The 20,853-nt window shown below is 45.0% G+C and overlaps 2 protein-coding genes across 3 annotated transcripts in view; one reads left to right on the top strand and one right to left on the bottom strand.

Moving 5' to 3' along the window:
* Window positions 1-20,853, bottom strand: part of dock1 (dedicator of cytokinesis 1) — a 175,682-nt gene that overhangs the window by 77,904 nt on the left and 76,925 nt on the right. The window lies entirely within an intron of this gene.
* insyn2a (inhibitory synaptic factor 2A) lies at window positions 1,254-17,361 on the top strand (the record flags this gene model as incomplete). The annotated part of the gene is made up of 3 exons (XM_080517323.1): window positions 1,254-2,500; window positions 8,588-8,659; window positions 17,178-17,361. 3 exons carry the CDS (start codon window positions 1,254-1,256, stop codon window positions 17,359-17,361), a joined length of 1,503 nt encoding a protein of 500 aa, XP_080373449.1.

Raw genomic sequence — 20,853 nt, 5'->3', positions numbered from 1 at the left:
TAACGTAGCTGGCTTAATCTGCTGTTAATGGCTTTTTGCAGATTGAAACATCAGTCTCCTCGTGGAAAAAAAAACCGTCCACGCTGACTGCTCAAACATGACAGGGTGATTACAGATGATTTCTAATGTAAACAGTCAAGCCTACAAGTGTCAAATATAGTATTCACGGCAAACATGAATCCTCTCCGGGGGGAGAGCAGCCCTCTAATTTTGAGAACCATGCAAAGGAGGCAAAGATGAGACGTATTTACAGATGATACTGCTTGATGTCTGGAGCGGAAAATCTGTTGTCAGATTTTAAACTAGATAGTTAAATATAGATAGCTGCTTGTCTCCTGGGGAAAAAAAAAAGAAAAAAGAGGACCCAGCACGCTTTAATTTACTAACAAGGGGCTTGAAGAGATAGATGATGATGATGATGGAGAAGCCTGTGTGAAAAAAAAACAACAACAACAACAGTCTATTCCGATAGCTCCCGGGCAAGTAAACAGACAGGTTTGAAAGGGGAAGTCATCCAGTGTTGACAGAGAGCAGTCATGGTAGATAAGCCGAGGAGGATAATTGTCCTATCTGATGCAGCATCTATACGAGGGTGTGGTGTGTTTGCTTATTGTAAATCAGCAGGCAGAAAGAGAATTACATTTTTTTTGTCAGAGCGTCAGAGGCACAGTCACGACGCCTCATACCTGTGGTTATGGGTACGGATAATTCATTATCGCTGCTCGTCTCTCCTCGGGGGCTTGTTGTGCAGTTCTCTGACAAAAGTTTGCTAGTTGGCAGGAATTGTCCCATTTTCTTCTTTTACTGTTGAGCTGATCACGTAAAGAAGTGAAAGATTAACATACATTAATCCAAGAGCTTTTAGCTTGTGTGGAACTGCACTGAACAACTGTATGCGATTAGTCTCCTACAGACAGATCAACGCTCAAAAGTGACAGATGTGAAGGAGGAACTGGTGATGAAAAGAGTTCAAAGTTCGAGAGCTAAACAGATCAAACCTGTTTAACTGCTGGGGTTGTTAATTGGGGCCTGCTGCAGGTACAACTCCAGCAGACTGGAGTCACACAAACAGAACAACTCATAAGCATCACAGACCTAAAATCTGCGTAGTTGCAATGTCTGATGAAAGCAGTTCTTTAGTGAGTAATTATACAGCTTGCACACTTCCTTGAAAGTTGCATGCACGGGTTTGTGTCTAAGCCGCTCATTACTGATGATTAACGCAGCCTCTTTCTCCTTACCTCCTAGGAAACATGGTGAGCAAGGAGGGTGGCAAATGCATGCTCACCAACTCAGAGTCTGACTCGGAGGCAGCGCCCCTGCCCTCCACCTCGCTGGCGCTGGAGGTGAAGTATTCCCTGGAAGCGAGTCGGCAGGTGAGGAAGAGGAACAAGGCCTTGCAAGTACGGTTCAAGGACATCTGCGAGGCGCAGAACGAGCAAAGAGAGGCCGAGTTGCAAGCGGCGGGGAAAAGTGGCAGGCCGATGTCGTACAAAGTGGCGTACCGCAAGTACATGACTGTCCCGGCCCGCAGATCAATCCCCAATGTCACCAGGAGCACAGGCGTCCAGACTTCCCCCGACCTGAAGAAGCGCTATCAGACCTTCCCCTTTGAGCGCAAAAAAGGACACACCTTCAAACATGTGGCGGCCGTGGAAACTTACAAAGGTCAGAACAACGGCTTTGTCATGGAGGTGAAGCAGTCCGGTGCAGCTGAGCAGGGTTTAGATGAGGAGGAGGAGGAGGATGAGGAGGAGGAGGGAGCCTGTGGGGGGAGCGGAGTCCTGAGGACCAGGGCTCTGCTCCATACTAATGAGTGCATTGCCACAGTGGAGCAGCACACTGCACCTGATGGCCTGTGCTCTGACGCTCTGCTGCTCAGTTGCTCTGCAGACACAGACTGCCTTGCAGACACGCCGGGAGGAAGCAGAGTGGGAACACAGGCGGAGTACCAGCTCTGCAGCGTCCCGTCCAAAGCCAGAACCGGATTACAACACAGGGAGGCCGACACGGAACGCTTGGCCAAGAGGCAGCTGCTCAATCTGGAGGAGGGCTCGTCCCGGACCCTGCCGGACAGGGCCTCCAAGGTTACGGGCCCCATTGCCTGGAACTCCCTCACACAGGTGGAGTGCTTGGACAGTCCGTCTGTGCGCAACAAGCGGAAGAAAGGCCTGCAACTCAACGGCCTGTCGAGCGAGACTCTACCACGATCCAGCGGGGGCTGTACAACGCAGGTGCAGTGCCACACGGGACAGCTCTCTGCCCGGCCTATACGGGCCATGGAGGAGCCTCTGTCACCCTGCATAGGTGGCGAGGCCGACGGGGCACCAGCCGACCAAACGCAGGAAGCCTGCAAGCAAATAGTGCCTATGAATCAGGATGGGGATGTAAAAGCACAGCTCCAGGCCATGGAAAATCTCATCAGCTCAAGCCAAGAGACCATCAAGGTGCTGCTGGGTGTAATCCAGGAACTGGAAAAGGGAGAGGCCCACAGAGAGGGGTAAGACGTCTCTCTTTAAACCTCCAACATAACAATGGGAATGTTTTTATTTTCTCCAACACCGTTCTAGCATGAAAAAAGAAAAAAAGAAAAAACCAATCCAATCCAAATACCGACAACCCCCCCAGCTCCCTCTTATCTGTAACCCCCACACAATGCATTGTCTCACTCCGAGTCACTTCTAGTTGGAGGCCAGATTTATTAATGTCTTATTTTAAAAATAGGCAACAAAAAGAATAACACTTTCTTCTGCTATTTTGCAGCTTTTAATTACAGCTTTTAATTAGACTATCTTCATCTTAGATAGTCTGCAACTGTTATTACACTATTGCGATTTATTCAAAGAAAAAAATAAAACAATACTGGGGAAAAAAGCCTCCTGCTATCCCCTGATTTTTCCTACTGATGCATACTCCCTAAAGTACACCGTTCAAACAAAGGCCAGACACGGATGCATCTTTTTAAAAAATTAGTCAGCAAGTCACTGCAAAAACACTGTAGTGTTTAAAACGGCGAAAGACATTTAAATATAAAAAACATCAATTAGTCACCTTGAGGTGGAAATCAGATTTTCACAGTCTGGTTAGCTCATTTCTTTCAAACCAGGGTCTTGTAGCTAACAGTTAAACCAACACATATATATGTAGACAACATACAGAAAGACACCGTATCTCACATTTTCTTCAATTCCAAGGGAAACTCTGGCATGTGTGACAGCTGCTCGGTTGCCTTAACTGTGTCAGCAGAGATCGACGAAAAGAGATCACAGCACACTTTAACTGGCATGATGTGGCTTTCACCTAGATGTGCCCTGCAGTGCTTTCACAGCACAATGCCCTTTTGTGATGATTCCCCTGCAGAGAGGGTGTTGCGCGGTTGCTGAGCGTACTTACAGGAATACCATCTTGCTCATTTGACCTAAGTGGCATGGATGAATCGTTCTGTGAACAATCGCTGCTGTGTGCCGTATGTATGGCCTTTACATACAAACTCAAGGTTGGGAAACAGTCAGACCTTGCCATTTGAATCGTTTCACGAAGAAATAAAGTGTCGATCAAGACAGTATTGGCTGAAAAGTGTTTTCAATATATTGGATGTCAAACGATTGTATCGCACCTGGAAAACACCACAGCAAACATTGAATAATCGATCCTATCGAGTTGCTCACATTTACGTTTAACCACAAAGTCCAACGCTTTGCATAAAGCCGTCGCTTCAGGAAAAGCACTTACTGTCCAATCGCTACCAAGTCTATACAACAGGCTTCGCAGATAGAATCAAGTCTGCTTAAGTCGAGGATTGTCTATCCAAAGAGATGAAGCAAACAAAATGGTCAATTTGGTGAGCGAATTGCAGCAGCTCAGCTCTCAGATCTCTATCTGTGCTTGCCGGCACTGTGTCAAGGTATGGGCCTGAGAAACTCCAGGCAATCAACATATCCCAAACGAGAGGAAGCGACCGACGCCTGTCAAGGGCAAGTGAAAAACAATGGCAGAAAACCTTCCAGGAGAACAGACATATGGCTCAGAATCTACTTGACTGTACGAGACTTGGAGAACTCCTATTCAACAAGGTCTGAGTGAGGAATAGATCTGACAGCAGTCTGAGTTTACACCATCTAAAAAAGGCAATTATCCTCCTCCAATCTTGCACAAGGCAACCCTAATCTCCTTATCGCCGAACTCATAAAAGTGTGCTGTGATTGAAAAAGTAAGCAGACATGTGGTGTAGCATGGGGAGCCGTCTTCAACGGGTTGCTAAGCACATCTGGTTTATCAGATGTGTCGAAAGTGGCAGGTGGGAATGGAGGGAGAAGAGAGGAGAGGAGAGGAGAGGAGAGGAGAGGAGAGGAGAACCTTACAACTACTGTGAAATGGCACCATCTGTTCACACACAAAGAAACAAACAAGTCGTTTCCGTCAATTAATTAAGAAAAACCTATATTTGCGTGAAGTCAGTGAGCAGCATAAGCTCCTTGTAATCTATCCAAAGCCAACACGCCCTCAAATTGTCACTGCAAGGGGTCAGCTTATTCCTGTACACGTTTTTAGAATTCCTACCTTTGGGAGATATGGCAAGCCAAGAAAAACAGTGTGGGCGCATCACGCACCTGCTCATCCTGGGATCATCTGAACATGGAAAGATATGCAACACAACATGCCTTCACCATTGTGTGTTCATGACAACACTGCCTCAAACTGAAAGTTTGTTCTGATGCTACAAGAAGAGAAATTCCTGCTTTAGAAAATACACGGAGCAAGGGGCGGGCGGGGGGGCAAAACACAGTGGAACCTTTGGTATTGCTTCAAATAAGAGAAGAGAGCTTCTATTGACGGATAGGAGCAAGAACCCATTTCAACTTTTCCTCTTGTTCTGTGTGACCTTAACGGGGGGAGAAAGAAAGCACAGCTGCAAGATGGAGAAAAATCACGTCTCCCTGAAGTAACGATGAATTCCTACTTCGAAGTCCTATAATTATGTCCTCTGTGGTCTCCCAACATAGAAACGTCGAGCCTCGCTTAAATATTTCATGATGGGAGAATCAATCAGAATGTGCAAATCAAAGCTGTGGTAAATTCCAAATGTTTTGTTGCTGCAATTGGGAACAAGCCAACAAATCACAGCGGCTGAGTGGCGAGTCCTAATTTCAGGTTCCAGTCGCGCACTCAGTGGGCCACATGGTGGTGCAGTGGAGTGATCTGGACGGAACCGGGGTCCCAGGTGTGCAGGAGGAACATGCAAACTTCGCAGAAAGACTCCCCAGTCCCAGACCTTCACTCGGGATCCCTTCGCCGTGATGCGAGAACGCTAACAACGCCAGGGAGAGCGTCCTCTGAGGGCCTTGTTAGCGTCACTCTTTAACCACAGACACAATAGTGCCAGGAGGAAAGAAAAACGAAAAAAAACAACAAAAAAAAACCTGCTATTTTAATCAGAAGCCCCAAACATCTGCCTTCTCCCCCCCCCACCCCCGCCCCGAAGTGAGCTCGGAAGGCAAGAAGTGCAACGGGCACGTAAACTGCCAATCACGGCTGCACTTTAATGGCAGCATGGCAGCTGTAAAAAAACAACAACCTTTTTAACAGTCTTCCGCTTTAATTATTATCAGAATTTATTATCATACGTTCAGAAACAACTAAATGTTCAGCAGCTTCAGTGGAAAATGAACCAAACTGTAGTGGTTCATACTCTGCCCTCATAGCAAGAAGGTCATGGACTTGAACCCCATGAATTACCTGCAGGCGTGGCTCTCTGGCGTCTGGCCTGTGGACTGGGATTGTTTTTCTCCATTTTTTTTGTATTTTTTATAATTGTCACTTCTTCCTGAAGAAGCAGTGAGAGCAGGTAATGTCCACAGGTCTATGACGTGGTCTGGAGCAGCAGGAGGGTCGAAAGGCTCTATATGGCTGACTTGTAGAAAATAATCAGGAGGGATGTTGAAAGAAGGCTCGCTTTAGTTTTTTTAATTTTTTTTTTAAGAAGTTTAATGTCATGCTGGGCCTTCATAACATCGTATATGTTTTATTTAGGGCTCCTGAGATGTGGACACCAGAGCTATACACTAAATCACACGTCTACTTTTTATTAACCTATTAAGAGGCTGACATTAATCAACTGTGACAATTAAAGTATTTTTGGGGACGTGTTGAAAAGTTTGAAGGTTTGTAGAAGGTTTTTACTTCCCTTCAGTACAAGACGGATTGAGCGCTTTGCATGGCGGCCATCACCATATAAATAAAATCCAACATTTGTCAGACTGCTGGTGAGCAAAAAATTTAAATCATTAAACACTGAAAAACAGTTGCCTATATGCTGAATGACTCTTAATCCAGAGAGCTCTCGCCATTCTTCTAGCACACAGTACAACACATTACTTCAGCCTGAAGGTTGTTCAAGAGTACATCATTCGTTGCCTTCGATAGCACAAAGCCCAGGAATAACGCTGCGTCATCAGACAGCGTTGGCAAGCCAGACCCAATTAATCACGGTCGCGGTGAGTTGTTGCGAGCCCGTCGATTAGCGTGGTGTATGTGTGCATGTTTTTATGCCTCTGCGCTCGTAGCCATTCGGCGACCTTTGGGACGGCGCGGCGGGGGTGAGAGTGTGTAAATATGCCGTTAATGGCACTTTTGGCTGCACTTTCCCCGACGAGGCCCGGCCGAAACCAGCCCTGCTCTCTCAGCGTCTGCGATCGACGCGGTGCGACTGAAAGGTGAGGCGGGATGACAAGCCCAGACTGTATGGGGGAAAGAAGAAAAGAAAGCGAGGGGGGTATTATTCCGAGGACACGACTCAAGCTTTTGATTGATCAGCTAATCTGACAGGGAGCAAATGTAGCCGTGGCCTTCCACGCTGAACTGCACTGTAAAATGATTCACCTCAGCCGCAAACTTTTAAGCTAAATAGCCCTCTTCCTGAACTCCATTACCTCATTCTGCCACAGCCTTACATAACAATATTGATATCAACAGCTCTAATATACCTGTCTGAGCACGGAGGAGATAAGAGAGGAAATTTACGATCGCGGTTTAATTTTTATTGGCGCCGCACCCTAAAAGGCAGGGTGACAACAGTTACGAGTGAAAGACCTGAAAATGTCTCGACTCGCACAAAAAAGAGAGTGCGAGGGCTGAGTGTGACGGCGAGCACATTACCTCTGACGAGAGGAGAAAAGTTATGACAGTTGCTGCAGTGTTCATTTGACAAGCCACGAGAACGACTCAAGGTTGAATTACAGAAAAGCAAACGGGCAAAAACCTTCCCTGAGAGCTCGGCGACGTCGTCTCTCTGAAACAACTGAACTCGATATGCTTCAATATAATAACAGCGTTCGAGGAAGAGAGGCGTCGGAAATAATTGACATATGCAAACTTTAAACTAATACCGGCGTCACATATATTTAATACTGGTGGCAAGCCTGTGTGATTTTAGTGGATTAAACATTGAAGATAAGCCCATGCCTTTTTCTTATTCCTCTTCCACGTTTATGCCGGCCAACAAAAGTTACAATGAACAAATTGCTGAAGCAGCACAAACAAGTGAATACTCGTGACACCGACAAAGACTTTTGGGAGATAAAATCTGTTTTTGTTTACAGCGCAACACATTTAAAGACGTAGCTGTAAGACGCTGTAATGTTATAAATACTAAAGCCGACCAACAATGGATATTCTTCTTGTCCGTGGTTCAACATACTTTCATTCTCGCAGCTACTCAATAATGGTACTAAGCTGTTACTTTGCTAAACCAATCAAGAACCTATTGAGCTATGAAGCATGTGCCGTTTTGTGCATTCGGGGAAACCACTTCGTCTTTAGCTGCCCCTTGAGAAATATTAATATATGATGAAATATTGGTTCATGACAGTGTTTTCAGTCAGGGGCAGCTGATGGCGCGACAACGTAAAGACACTCGGGGATAATAAATGATTGTGTGCAGCAGGTGGCCTTAGAAATTGATGGATTTTATTTGCTTAAAGTGTATAAATGATTCTCTGTTGTTTTAGATATTAATTCTGTACGGTTTGAACAGAATCAATGGAGGGATTTTTCCAAGGTGACAACAACATGAAAAAGTGGACTAAGCTACCGCCACAAAAAAAAAATAAAACACCCTACTTAGCATCAGACCACCAATAATTTTGAAAAAGGCAGTCAATTATGTGATTAGTTCTGCACTTGTCATGAAAACAATACCAGACAAATGAATTATTCATCAATGGCAGCAAAACCTTTCTCTTCCCAGTAGTGTTACCTTTTTTTTTTTACGATGTAATTGTAAGGTCATGCAAGTCCTGCATCAGAAGTAGCTTTCAGTGCAGCCCAGAAACTTACAATGTGTCCCATTCTGCCTTTTTCGACCTTCAATCAGTCAGCCACAGCTAATGGCCGACACTTTGCTCTTTCTGCCCTGGCTGGGGGGGGGGGGGGGGGGGCACTCTGGAGGGCAGTCTGACTCCTCATCGCCCTCGTTTGCTTTGGCCTCTCTAACGAGGAGGTGACAAGTAAGATGAGAAAAAGACGGTGTGCGAGAGCAGCTTAACGGGTCTTGTAATTACTCATTCACGACTTCTTATCTCCCCCGCAGACTCTCCTATCGAACCGGACAGGACACGGCCAACTGTGACACATGCCGGAACAGCGCATGCATTATTTACAGGTTAGTGGTCGTCCTTCTTCAACGACACAGCGGTCCCAAACAAGGACTGCGCTTTCTCCTTGAGAGAGCGTGAACAGGTGCAACGGGGGACAAGGGGAGGACGGGGGACTAATGTGACTGCTGTTAATGAGCACATTGGGACATGTGACATTTACATGCCGCGCCGTCTCTCTCCGAAGCGACACGCCGTCGCCGGATTCTCCCATTATCTCGTCAAACAACCTCGTCCACTGAAGGGTGCTCAGCACGTGTGCGGCTGGCCGTTTTTTTTTTGTTTTTTTTTGGCCAGACAAAAGGGCACACGGTTGAAAAGCAAGAGAGGATACATACTGTAGAATGAGTAAGCGTGGGGCCGTGAAAGGTGAAATTAATTACCACCAAAATATCATGAAATATCACCAGTGTGCACCGTTGCCAAGCCAACTGAAATTCTCTCACCTTCAATGTAAACGTACTTATCAGCTTGTGTGTTTCACAACTTGCGAATTGGCCTGTTTTTGATGGGAAAACGAACCACGGCCATCAGTTTGATAGTTATCGAGCCGATTTTTCATCATTTGGAGGACTATAAACACCTAAACGTCCTACAATCTACACAGTCCAATTAGAAAAAAATGGGAAAGAGTCAAAGGGAGTGAGTTTTGGCTTTAATATATCACTAAGTATAAGCGGTGGCACCTCTATTGAGCTATGGACAGTCATCCTTCATACACAGAGAACCTGACAGTCAGGCCAGGGCCTTTTGAGTACCGTTAGAACTCCTACAGTTTGTGCATATTGTGTGTACTGTACGCACTGCAGCACAGTGTCCAATTTGAAATATCACATGGTCAAAAGTCAGAAAAGAGATTTATAGAGAAGGAGTGCAAGAGGAAATCAATAGAGCTGCTTTTGTGGTCAGTGTCGTTCTACTTCGTGTGCATTTTTCTTCTGAAGAGCCATTTAAATCCCTTTCTATCTGTTGTTCTCAATGACGAACAACCCTTCACCCAAAGCTTCATCCAGGTCCTGAAAATCAGTTGTTTGAGTTCAGGAAGGTGCAAGATGTTATTTAATTGCAGCAGGTTTGTTGCATAGTATCGGGGTGGACAAATGCCATGAAGACGACGTGAGCTGTGCAGAATGACGCTACCTGAGGTGAGCGCCACTGAAAGAGCCTTAATAGAGAGGAAACGGCCCGGGAACAGAATTAAAGGACGGATGAAACGCGACTGACCACCGTGGTGGGATCTCATTGAGTTTCTAATATATAAAGACAGACTTGGCATGTTTACCGCCGACTGTTATTTGGAGCTGCAGAGGAGAAGACCGTGCTCTCTCTCGTCCACCTCTCCCCCGCTTTCTGCGGCGGAAAGATCAGCCCCGGCTGCCTTCCTGTGACGGCGACATTTAAACTAATTATCGTTCTGAATCAGGAAACGCAAGCATGACGCGAGGTTGAGATTTAAAACAAAACTCTTTCGGTAACGTGGTTCTTTGTGTCCAGATCACGTTATTTCCAAGCGCCCCGGTAACTGATCTTAAACCACAATGTGCACCAAAGTCCAGACAATTTTGAATTCTTGGCCCTCACGTGTAAAATCACTGCATTTAAGTTTTACCTTGAACTTATCAATCATATCCTGATTCTGTAACTCAAAAGTTAAATGAACAAACCGGCGCTGGAGAAGAAGCATCTTGGTGACCCCGACATGTCTTACCTGCTGTTGCACGTCCCCTGAAGAACTCTGCCTCTCACACTTTGAAAACCACTCAACATTCCTTTATCACCACACCTGTATCGAATACTCAGGGCTTGAGAAAGGTGTTTTACTTCAAACGCAACATGGCCTCAACTCACGCTGAGGGTTCAGAAGACAAACGTCATGCATTTGAAGTCAGCACCGAGTGCTCCGATTTAAATATCAGACAATTGTTTGAACCTGCCAGGGAGCTGCCGGTCGAATAAACGGTAATTAAAATGATAATTTCCTCCCCCCTGATCTTCAAAGAGAAAGTGACTTCCGTATCAGGCTGTCGCAGACAAAGTCAGGTCAGATTTATCCTTTGGCTTCGCCGGGGTGGGGGGTGGGGGGGGGGGGGTGATCATCTACACACAATGAAATTCCGTTTCAAAACTGGCACTGTATTGACAGCAAAATCCACATTTGGCTTTCTAGTTCTGCCACAATCAATTGCAACGCTTCATTTTTGAACGAAAATCAGCAAAACACAAACTCAATACAGAACAGGAGCCTGTTTTTTTTTTTTTTTTTGACAAACCTTGACGGCTTCTGGCAAGCGTTCAACTTGATAAAGGGCAGAAATTTCTTCGTGAAACGTTTGAAATCTGCTAAATTGACCCGAGTTCTCCTTTAAGAGACTCACTTGGCATGCTGAATTGTGTTGATTGGACACAGAATCAAATATAGCAGTTGTATTCACACAGGCAGGGGGATTAAATGGCAATCTAATTACTCAGATCTCCATGAAAACAACCTCTCCGGAGGTGGAGAAAAACAGGATGGGAACCAAACGAGGGAAGAGGCTGCACATGTGGGATGAAGAGCGGTCTATGATATCTATTAGGGTTTCGGTGAGTGTGCTCAACGCCGTTGTGCCAGGGACAAGCCTCCGAGTTCGGGCATTTATGGGAAAGCCGGGCTCATGAGTGGAGAGGACATATGGCTTCATCAATCATTTTAACGCAACCCTGAAAGCATTCAGCCGCGCATTCTTCAACATAATCAATTTGTTCAAGAGTATATGGCATCATCCGGCCTATCCTTTGCATAACAACAGCACCGGATCGATATAGTGCTGCAGTCCATGGGTATGGACTCCAAACAATACATGAGCTGCTACGGTATCGCCTCTTGCCCTTGCCGGGTTCAGCTCCTCTCGTTTCTAAGCATCTTGAACTCAGTCAGTCCTCTATAGCTTTCTCCATCGTACTTATTTTTTCCTTCCTTCCCCTCTCCAGAATATGTTATCTCCTCCCCACAGCTAACCGTGTGGGTTCAAATGAACTCAGAGATTCAGTTCTTAACACAATGTGCATGACATTGAAACAGAATAAGAGCAAAAGGGATGAAAAGATTACTGCGGTTCATTCCGTCTTGCCAGGTGATGTAATATCCGTTACTGAGAAGGGTGGGGTGTGTGTGTGTGTGTGTGTGGGGGGGGGGGGGGGGGTAAAGAGTTGGCATGAGAGACAAACACAGAAAGAAGCTGGATAAGGAGAAAACCGAGACAGACGGGATGGTGCGGAAAAGCCGGGGATTTGAAATGCATGCCACTGATGCGCCTTGACGTGGAAAAAAAAAAAAACAACCCCGGTAATCTAATTTTCCTCACATTGCATTTATATCGTTAATGTGCTGATCAAACAGAGAGATAGATTTAAGTGGGCGTGATTAAAAAAAAAAAAAAAAGTCAACTAGGGAGGTCCCCACAATTGGGTGTCATTGATTACAATTATTTCCCAGGCCAATTTTGTCATTAGCATGCACATCCTGCTATTACTGCTGCAACAGGGTACTATAGCTGATCGTTAAGCTAACTATCTGATACGAAAACATTCTTTCGATAAGACCGTTCAGCGCAAATGGGCCTGACAGTAAAGACGGGCGCGGGGGGGGGGGAAGAAGAAAAAAGAAAAATCAACAAAAGAATGAGCTTTTAAACGGAAGAATAATGTTCCATCTATTGTGCGAGGCCATGAAAATCAATTAAGCTAAATCGCTAAAGGCTGAAGAGCTGATTACATTCCAACATATGGAGATGCCGGCGCAGCAGGCCCCGCCTCCACACACGACCGGGGAAGGAGGGAGATCTTTTTTGTGGGGAACATAATGATGTTTTTCCAACATGGTGGCAGGCCGGTTACCATGGCGACACAACCGATCCTTGGGAGGACAGATAGTGCGGAGGGACAGTGAGGACAGTCAAGAAGAGCACAATCACACCCGGTGAAGGGAAACCCCCCCCCCCCCCTGTAAAATGACTCAAAGCAATCAAATCATGTAAAGTTGAAAAACGTCTTGGCAGAGATTTTGCCCCTTTACATGTCTTCATCAGTTCATGCTGCTCTCTTGACAAGGCCGTGTGGTCAGATTTCAACGTGGCTGTCCGCATACTGACATTTCCCCACGGAACAGCCCTTTATTGTCACTTTTACAGCAATCCGTTCCCTTTTTCTGAGCCATTTACTCCATACAGCGCTGCCACCGTGTTGCCTGTGGGCATGAAGTTATCTTGCTCTCGTCAATGAGATTGATGTTGTTTTTTCAACATTCATATTCATAAAGAGTTATAGGGCACAAACAACTTTATCAGATGAGCCAATGGGGTTTTCTGACTCGCAAAAACCTTTAAAAAAACAAAAAACAACGTAAAACTTGTATATCAAAACAAAATTCTCACTTATTTATGGAACAAATCTTCGCAGGTGTGTTCGGGAATATTGTGATAAGTTGAACCCCCCCCCCCCCCCCGTATAAACACTTCGCAGAAAGCTGGAAAACGGCAAGAAAAGAGTGAAGGAGAGGGGAGGAGCAGCGAGAGCGACGGCAGACCGACAAGGTCCAAAGTGCTTCCTTCAATTTGTTCTGACCCAAAAAGCCCACTCGGGGGAGCGGCGGAACGAGGACAGGAAAATGCCGACGATGTTTCACTTTACACTTTGAGCAAAGAAAAACCCACAATGACGCGACGCTTTCATAAGCAGATAGCATGTCTCCGCAGAGACTAATATTAATATATCTTTCATTACAGGGCCTTTATGGGTACGTTTCAAAGATGAGATGATTATCTTTTCTCTTTATTCCCCATTTCCAAATTAAGTCGTCTGTGATTTTTTTTTTTCTTCTTCCCCTTTTCAATTACATTTCATTGTCCTTCGTCTGCTGATCAGAAACTACAGGCCACTTTAAACCTCCTCCGCATGAGTTGTCCAATTTATTGCGTATATCAATAAATGCTGCTCAGATAAACAATCGTGGACCTATTACAGCTCAAAACATCCGAGCATTACGAAGCCTTGAAACAAGAAAGCCCCATATATTTAGATCTAATTACCTGAATATTGACAAATTTGTCTAAAAATGGCAAAGACTACAGGGAAGGCAAGATGCAGTGTTCCTATCGACAGTTTATTGATTGCAGTGCTGTTTAAGTGTTCAGGAAGCTTCAGTTACTGGATTGATTCATATTGTCTGTGGATAGGAACTTTACACTTGAATGAGGCAATATTAAATAAACAGATCAATGGGCATTATTTACTTCTATTGATTGATCCTTCACAATACATTAACTACAGGAATACTAATGTGCTACATTTTTCAACAAAAATGATATATTTTCATTAAATGTAAGTGCAGGATTGATATTGAGGAGTGCAACCTGCTACGACACTGACTCGGTATAAAACAGCTGTTTTTAGAAGAGACGGAATACGTTTGGACTTCCAGAGACATTTGAGCTCAGAAGTCTATACGATTTTTATATAATGACTTTCTTCGCACACACTTCACATGGCAAGGTAGCGTATTGTGTGAGAGGAATGGTACAAGGCATGCGGGAAAAATGACACGTGACAAAGGCTGATGCAGGAAACTTGTGATATTCACGACGTAAGAATTATTCAGATCGATTTCTGTGACAACAGAAACTCGTCATAGAGAAAAAGAGGGTTCTCAATGACTCTTTGTACATTCAAAGTGACAAATACAGTATAAATGACTTTCATAATAAGAACCCTCATTGTCGTCTCCTCTGACTGTATTTTGTAGTCGCAGAAGTGTCGTTACATGTTATGTAGTACCAAACACAATAGTCACAAAAATGGTCCAAACCAAAACTTTTCCTTTTTTTCAAGAAAAAATTAGTGGCCCAATGAGTAGTTGAATAAATATCATTTCCTATGTGAAATAAAGCATAAGAATAAAAAAGTACCGGTTCAAGAGCGCTGCTCAGATCCAATACATTATCTTTAGTGAATATACTTTAGCAGACCATATGCAGCTTGACAGTGTGACAAAACCCTTTAAACTACACATAGGCCAATCGAGGACGAGAGAAGAAACACGGGAATTATGAATTAAAACATGAGTTGCAAATGACTCTTATTGACCAGATGATCTCAGGCTATTTAAAGTTGCTTGTGCTGTCCATTAAACATGAACAATATCACACTTATCACCCCCCGGTGAGCCCAATCTGAATAAAGTGGTCAGATGAGATGAAGGGATGGACGTTTAATGACGGAGGAGCCAAACATAAAGCCAAGATCCAGAGCTGAACAAATCAAAGAATGTCACACAAATAAAATGAAATCTACTGACACTGAACCAAACTGTGCATGAATTAAGAAATGCATTTAATTACTACACCAATAAAACAATAAGCTTTTTAATCAGGTTGAATGCCTGTGTGTCCATGCAAAGCAATAACCTGTAGCTATGGATGCGCAGCAGCAACAGTCTCAGCAGTATTAGAGGCTTACACTGAAGAGCAGCGGAAATCCCATCACAGCTGTGCGTGTGTGTGTGTGTGTGTGTGAGAGAGAACGGAATAATAAACATGTTCCTCGTTCCTTCTGATGAAGCTCTGCTCAGTGGCAGCACATTGGTGACTACAGGGTCGGGGTATAGATCCCCCCTCTGGTCTGTGGATTCCCCCCTTCAGATGAATTTCTCACTGTGGGTCTGCAGTGCAATACCCGGCGGTCAGGGGCTTTGCCCAGGGACTCGCTGTGGTAAGCCGCTCGAAGTAAGAAATAAAACCTGTGAACACACACTTGTTTCTTCACCCCCGGGCCATTTCACAATAACAATCCTCGCCCATTTTGAACAACTGACGATTATCAAAGACTTTCAGTGCAGCCGATGAGTCTGTAGCGTTCATTACTGTCCTGAGAGCTCAGACAATGTGAAGTGCTTTGATGGAATTGGAGCCGATAATCTTCCATTTTATCCCCCCCCCCGCCCCCCCCCACACACATTCAGTTTATATCACAAATCGTACATCACAGCATCTAGACACCGATCCATGCACACGACTACGTGTGGCTAAAAAAAGTGCACATGCTCACAAAGAAAAGCGAACAAACTTCACACGGCCATGGATTTACAGCAGTGTAATTAACGGCCAGTCGTTTATTGATGGAGGCAGGAGAGTTCTTGGCCTCGTGTAAAAGGCCTGAGTCAAACAAATGCAAAGTGCTGATTGTCCGGTTTACATTCACCTGAGTCACTGTCAGACTCACCTCTACATCGGTTCGCCCCTCCGAATGCGTCGATGTGCACAATTAACGCTTCTGGAAATCTCTATTTGACTTTTGCTTCAATGTGCCGTCGACCCTGGAACACCAAGCGTCGGAAAACTTGGAATGGACTTTAAATGAATGTAGATTTCGAAACCTTGCCCTTTGGAAACTGTAAGAAATGATTTTGGAGGCATTGTGTATGAACCAGTGCAAGCAGCATGCCGCCATTATGTAAATCCGTCCGTCAGACTTCCCACCAACCTGACTGGAAAAAGCTTTAGCAGATTAAAGTCCCTTTACACTTTACCGCGGCCGAAGCCGTAATCCGAGTTTCACTTAGCAGGACCGACTCGTCAGATGTGTGCGGGCGTGGGATTACAATGATGGTTCAGATAAATCCCCCCGCAATCCGGAGATGTGTAGCGCACGCAGAGAAAGGCAAGAATATATTAATGTACAGAAATCCCACAAATTAAATCACGCGGCGCCACATGTTGCCGCCTTGGTGGTTATTGTGCAGGGATCGACGCAACGTGACAGAAACTAAAACTCCCAACGGGATCACATCAATAACTATGACCAGAGTTTTGGCAGGGTAAATCATCTTCAGTTCAACACCCCCCCCCCCAACCCCCCAAACCTCAAAAGGGGGGTGTTGAACCCATCACAGGAAAAGACACTAATAGACTTCCCCCCCTTAGTCGGTGAATCACAATAAGAATGCAAATAACGAGAAACGACAGCCAAAAACACGAAGCCGAATGCAATCAAAACAATCCAAATTGGGAGGTTTTTTCACTGGGAGACGGAGACGAGGGAGGCGAGAAATGTAGGTCATTTCACCAGACAGAGCGCCAGCGGCGCCGTGGCAGATGCCTGCGCCGAGGTCAGAGCGGGAGCGGGCCACGGAGCGGCTGCCTGGCGCTTAATACGGTGGGTGGCAACGCGGCAGTCAGACGACGCCGAGACGCCCGGAGAGAAACAGAAACGTCTCAATTACACAATTAAACGCAGCAAATGAAAAGCAAATACCCTAAAATGCGGACGACGCTCCAATTGTTTCGATGTAAAAGCCAGGGACTCAAATGTAATCGCACGAGGGTGAAGAATAGAAGCACAAAGTACTTGAACTGGGCCCCTCAGTTGTGTCACCAAGGAACAGGGAAACACTTTGCCTCCCGTTGCCGTGACTACAAAACACACGTTGTGTGATTGTGCGTCGATGCGGTCGACCTTCCCCGAGCTGACTGTGCTTCTCTTCCTTTGCCGCAGTGTGGAACTGGACTTCAAGCAGCAGGAGGACAAGCTGCAGCCGCTAATGAAGAGGCTTTGCCCTACAGAGGACATCTACTTCCCCCCCCTGCCTTACCCCCAGGAGGCCTTCACCTCCACCCCCAAACGCAAGTCCAAAGCCGAGTCCAAGAAGCACGCTCGCTGGAAACTCTGGTTCTTGTGAGGACACCGGATCGTTTGCTACCCCCCCCCTGCGACCGATGCACAGGATCTAACCGTCCACACGTCCATGCATATCCGTTTGGGGTTTGTTTTTTTTTGGTTCGTCCACCGTCATCTTGTTTTTAATCACACTTCTGGGATTCTCTGTTAACCGGCGGCGACGGAGCGCGCCGCAAAACGGATAACGAACCCCCCCCCCCCCTCCTATCAGTGACGACGGGATGTGTAATGGGACACGAGCGCGGATTGCACGGAGGGTTCACAATGTCAGAACAACCAAAAAAAAAAAATGGATTCAGAATTATTTTTGAAGGAATTTCTTCAAACAAGGTGTCAAATGACACCATCGAAACATATGTGGGAGATCAGCAAGGTGAGACAATGAATTTGATTTCCAGCTTGTCTATTTGCATATATTTTTCTAGCTGACATCGGGGGGGGGGGGGGCATGTGCTGTGGTTACAGCTGTCTGTCACATTTCTATTCCACAGCTGGGACTTTGTTTTTCCTTCCTGCCTCCAGGAGAGGTCGGCCATTCAACCGTAATCGTCTTGAGGTCTCCACATACAGCATATCACAGTACTGGAAAGCACAATTAACACTGTTCAGGATGCGTTTTCTGCAGAAACCTTAAAAAAAAAAACTATTTTGAGTATCAACTCCCACAACCAACCAACTACAACAGTTTGAAGACTTTCGTATTTATCTTAAGCGGAACGGGGAGAAGAAAAAAAATAAAATGTCATGAGATGTTTATTTGAGTTCGATGATCGACTTTCTATCCATCGATAAAATGTCTCCTTGAATCAACTGACTTTGAAGCAAAGATTGAATAAATAATACTTATTTTCTTAATAACATTTGCAAACTTAGACGTCAATGTACATTTTTATATATAAGCATATATAAACGCCTATCTACGTTCACTTTAAGGTTCAGCAGAGTACATTTATTAGAGCTTCATTCTTGAGGGGCTCTTGCAAAAAAAAAAAAGAAAAAAAAAGAAATGTAGTTATGACTATTCTAATCACTCATACGGTCGTTGATAAACAATAATATAATGGAAAAGAGCAAATCCATACATCAGTGCAAGGCTGCAGACATGTGGCGACAGTTTCAGTGACGAGAACCAGTGGAGTCAACCTGGTTTGTAGCACATGTGAGGATGTAGCAGGGGGATGGCTGCCATTGTGTCCTGCACCGGCTCCCAGAATAGCGAGCGAATCCAAGCCAGGAAGACTGAATGTGCCACTTCTGTCACAACCAGGGCTTCTACAGTGCAGGGTGGCAGGCGCGCAGGCTTGCATGCTTTTCACAAACCCTCCGATTTTGCAAAGTATTTTCTAGCTTTTTGAAGAGTCGATTTCTAAAGAGAATTAAAGAAACTCCGTTTTTTTTTCCCTTCCCTTCTTTGCCCTACCTGTTTTTTTCTTATTTTAGCCACTGTTCATTGCACTGCATCAACATGACTAAGAAAAAAAAACAAAACAAACAAAAACAAATCCTCATATAGTAACTTTAAACAGGGTTTACCGACTATGTACAGCCAAAACAATACATTTAATCTATATAAATATATGTTGTATAGCATCAAATAGGGCTAATACCATTTTATGAGTGTGAGAGAAGATAGAATATAATTTAAAAGAAAAAAAACAACATTATACTCACATCACACTAAAAAGCCAAAAACACTGCCCTCAAAAGACAGGTAACGTGCCAAAGTGGTCAAAGAGGGCAAATATGAAACGACGACAAAAAAAATAAAATAAAGCGAGTAGATACCACGGGACAAACCCTCACAAGCTCCAACATGCTGCATTCTGTCACTCACGTGTAACTCACCTCACCTTTGTACACGCCAGGTTGTTTTCTTTCAGTAGTTATATTGTAGCATCAAGAGAGAACTAGACATTTATCTGTACCTTAAAGAAGTGCAATTGATTTATTATGTGCAATACTGTGTTTTTTTATACTGTCTTTTTAAAAAAAAAAAAAAAAAGGAAGAAAAATAAATAAAAATAAAGATATTTAATATGCAAAATATTAAAAAAAGATATAAAATAAAAAGACATCTAAAGAGCTCTAAGAGCCTGGAGGAGATTGAGTTTCTTTCGAGGCGTTTTTTTCATCACATAAATACCAGTTAAGGGATCGATTCGCTCAAATCAAAGGAAGAAAAAAATATTTCCTGAGTTCCGTCTAACAGCGTCAAGCTTTTAGCAGATGTTTGTGATATTATTTGCCCAAGCTTGTTGGATGCGCGCTGCGAATTACCACCACAGTATCACTGCATCTAGAGATACAGTCAGTGCTTTTGAACATTTTCTACCGGCTTTTTATTATTGCTGTGAGCACCACAAACACAATTTAATTCCCCTCCACTGCTCTGCGACTGCACCAGAAAGCTCCAAGACAGAACGTACACCCAGAGCAAACTATGTGCATGGATAAATATCAAAAGGCAGAAGTGAGGATATATGTTTTTGTGATTTTTGATGACCTGGAATTAAAATTAAGCTACAATTTAAATGAGAGCACGATTTAATGTTTCTGTATGAACGCCAGTCAGCTCCACTGAAATAATTGGAGAAAGGGGGAGGGGGGGGGGGGGGGGGGTAGAGGACAAAATACACATCAAATCAGCCTGCCATCTCTTTGATGTCGTCGGGCGATAAGAATAAAGCACTGTGATAAGCAGTGGAGAGTGTCTGGTGCAAAAACTCGACCTGCCTTGGCTTCTGTTCCCGATCTGAGGCTCACACTCACAGCAGTGTCCTTTGCCCTCGCCGTTCCTACTGAAATGGACATTTGTGACTTCCGGGCACATGTCCATGCCGAGCCTTTATGCACCTGCCTGATGTTGCGACTGCGGTATTAATAAGGTGTAACCACACTCGGGCTGCTGAGCAAAGGCGAGGCGCAGGGTCACCCTCACAATGCAGTACGGCCGGAGGGCAACTCTGCCCCTCTCTGCCCCCACCACCCCCGCCCCCCGGAGCCGGGTCGAGTCCATAGGGATTTTTTTTACCCGGCCCGTGTTTACAGCGCAGAACAAAACAACCCCCATGTAAGTTTAACATCTCGCATCCTCGCAGCGCAGTTCGAAGGCGAGGATCACGCGCGAGTCTCGGCGGAGCCGGGGGCTACGCATCCGGTGCAAGTTTTTGACGTCAGTAATCCCAAAAGGCACGCTCAGTCCAAAAAGTTTCAGCACAGGTGAGGGGGAGGAAGAGGTGCAGTGAGTTATAAGTGCATGTCTGAGGCATTATGATGCAATGCCATATCTCACTATGCTCCTTTTTTCTTTGTGAGAGCTCTGCAGCAGTGTGGCCGGCCGGAGAGAAAGGGAAAGAGAAGGAGGGGGGGGGGAGATGCTCAGAGAAATATTCAGACAGAAACACTCTCACATGAAGAGTGTGTGATACAGGAAGCTGAAAACACCGGGCAAACTTTTGATGTATGTCGGTATCGCTAAGCTGGCTGTCTTGCG

This window comes from Blennius ocellaris (assembly GCF_963422515.1).
Source record: "Blennius ocellaris genome assembly, chromosome: 21".
In the NCBI taxonomy this organism is placed as follows: domain Eukaryota; kingdom Metazoa; phylum Chordata; class Actinopteri; order Blenniiformes; family Blenniidae; genus Blennius; species Blennius ocellaris.
This window is presented reverse-complemented; position numbering and strand designations above follow the sequence as displayed.